We start from the raw sequence: 1,767 nt of genomic DNA on the forward strand, positions 1-1,767 counted from the left end.
ATGGAGTTACATTGGCAGAAGATAATTTCTTCCCTGCGCAAAGGCTACGAGTACCAGATTATCCGCCGCGGACATAGAGGAACCGTTTAATTAAAAACATGAAAAATAGATTAAAACACGAGGCAGGGATGAGTGGGATAGAGAGCAAATCTTCAGGTCCTCGCTCCTTTCGCAATGACGTAGCAGAGGTTGTTGCACGTTGCTTGGACTTATTTTACATGGTTACTGGCCATCCAGAGTGATCATAATTAATGCGTGATTACGGTATGCCCCGAAGGATCGTCTTGCAAAGGATAGATTCTGATCTAAAGGGGCCGTCACACCATCGATTATTCTCTATATATTTTAATTAATATTATTAATATTGTTAATACTATTGCAAGACAAATATTGATACTTCACAAAAACTGCCTGTTAAAAAAAGTCAACTAAAACTCATTTTTTTAAATTATTATAGATTTCTAATTATTAAAATCAGTGATTGGTTTAAAAATGTCTAGATTCTCTATTACATCCTATTTCTAAATTATTAATTTATTAGCATCAATTCATTTTTTTTACGAATAAATTGAACAAATAATATTCTTAAATTTTTCTGCGAAATAAAGTAGCCTTTAAGTATAGTGATTGCAAAAACAAGACTGCCTTAAAAAAATAATATATACGATACGCACATTGATTTTATGTGACAATATTTTCATTCCCTTCTATTAATTGAGATTCGACATAGTTTATCTTTAATTATAACGATTTTTATACCGCTAAACTCTTATTATATTTTTCTATTTAAGATTTACAACCATTAACCCTTAGATATTTTTCTATTTAAGCTACTGCTGTTGGCCGAAATGTAAAGGGTTAATAAAAGAAAATTTTTACTACGATAAATCATTATATGAAATTTCTTCATTTGTGTCTATTTATCCGAACGTCATTAATTCTGCATACGTGGATTGCGACTAATATTTTGACGATAATACTCGTGTGAGAACTCCATAAGAAAGTGGATGAGCAGATTCTGCCGGGTTATATGACTGTCAGGATAATATGAAAAGAAATTCATAATTACGTACAGTATATATTCCTATACTGACAGTAATTGTGTTCTGGCGAGAATTTAAAAAATCAATAAAAATACTTGTCCGAATATCAGAATAAAAAATTTCTATAAAACTTTTATATTTATTGCGTTTCGATATTAAAATTGATTTTTTGCATAAAATATGATGCATAAATAATTAATCGGCTATAATTAGGTTAGTAAAGTTCTAAAAAATATATCTACATAAATTTTACATTAAATACTTTAATCTAAAAATAACCTCTTATATTTTTGAAAATAATTGTCCACCTTATATTTCGTTAACACTTTGCATTGTTACGAAATAATGATCAAAAAGCATATTTCTAGGAAGAAACAAAATTTAAACTTCAAAAATTTTAAATTTTAAAATTTCCCAAATTTTCTTAATAATAAGTACCAATAAAATTTCGTGAAAATTCCTGATTTTTCAAAAAATAAATTCTCCGAAAATTTCAAGTTTTTCCAAGTACTTTCCAAGTCTCGGGTACGAGAATTTCTAGCGACAATACTGGCTGTGATAGGTAGGAGAAATTGACGTTTCACAAGGAAAATGCGGGCTGTGGAGTTGTGGACGAGGCATGCGCCGATCGCACGAGTTGAAAATGGCGACGATAGTGTGCCTCTCGCGACGTGTGTCGCCGTATGCACGACACTTTCGCGATGTCACGCGTGCGTACGCGTCG

General features: G+C 31.4%; 1 protein-coding gene across 1 annotated transcript in view; it reads left to right on the forward strand.

Moving 5' to 3' along the window:
- Nucleotides 1-1,662: 1,662 nt before the first annotated feature.
- LOC108721606 (Mitochondrial calcium uptake 3) overlaps nt 1,663-1,767 on the forward strand; it is a 28,029-nt gene continuing 27,924 nt past the window's right edge. Inside the window, exon 1 of the mRNA XM_018446248.1 lies at nt 1,663-1,767. This exon is cut by the window's right edge and continues 117 nt beyond it. Coding sequence (XP_018301750.1) covers nt 1,663-1,767 — 105 coding nt within the window.

This window comes from Mycetomoellerius zeteki, unplaced genomic scaffold, assembly GCF_001594055.1.
Source record: "Mycetomoellerius zeteki isolate Tzet28-1 unplaced genomic scaffold, Tzet1.0 scaffold174, whole genome shotgun sequence".
Lineage (NCBI taxonomy): Eukaryota > Metazoa > Arthropoda > Insecta > Hymenoptera > Formicidae > Mycetomoellerius > Mycetomoellerius zeteki.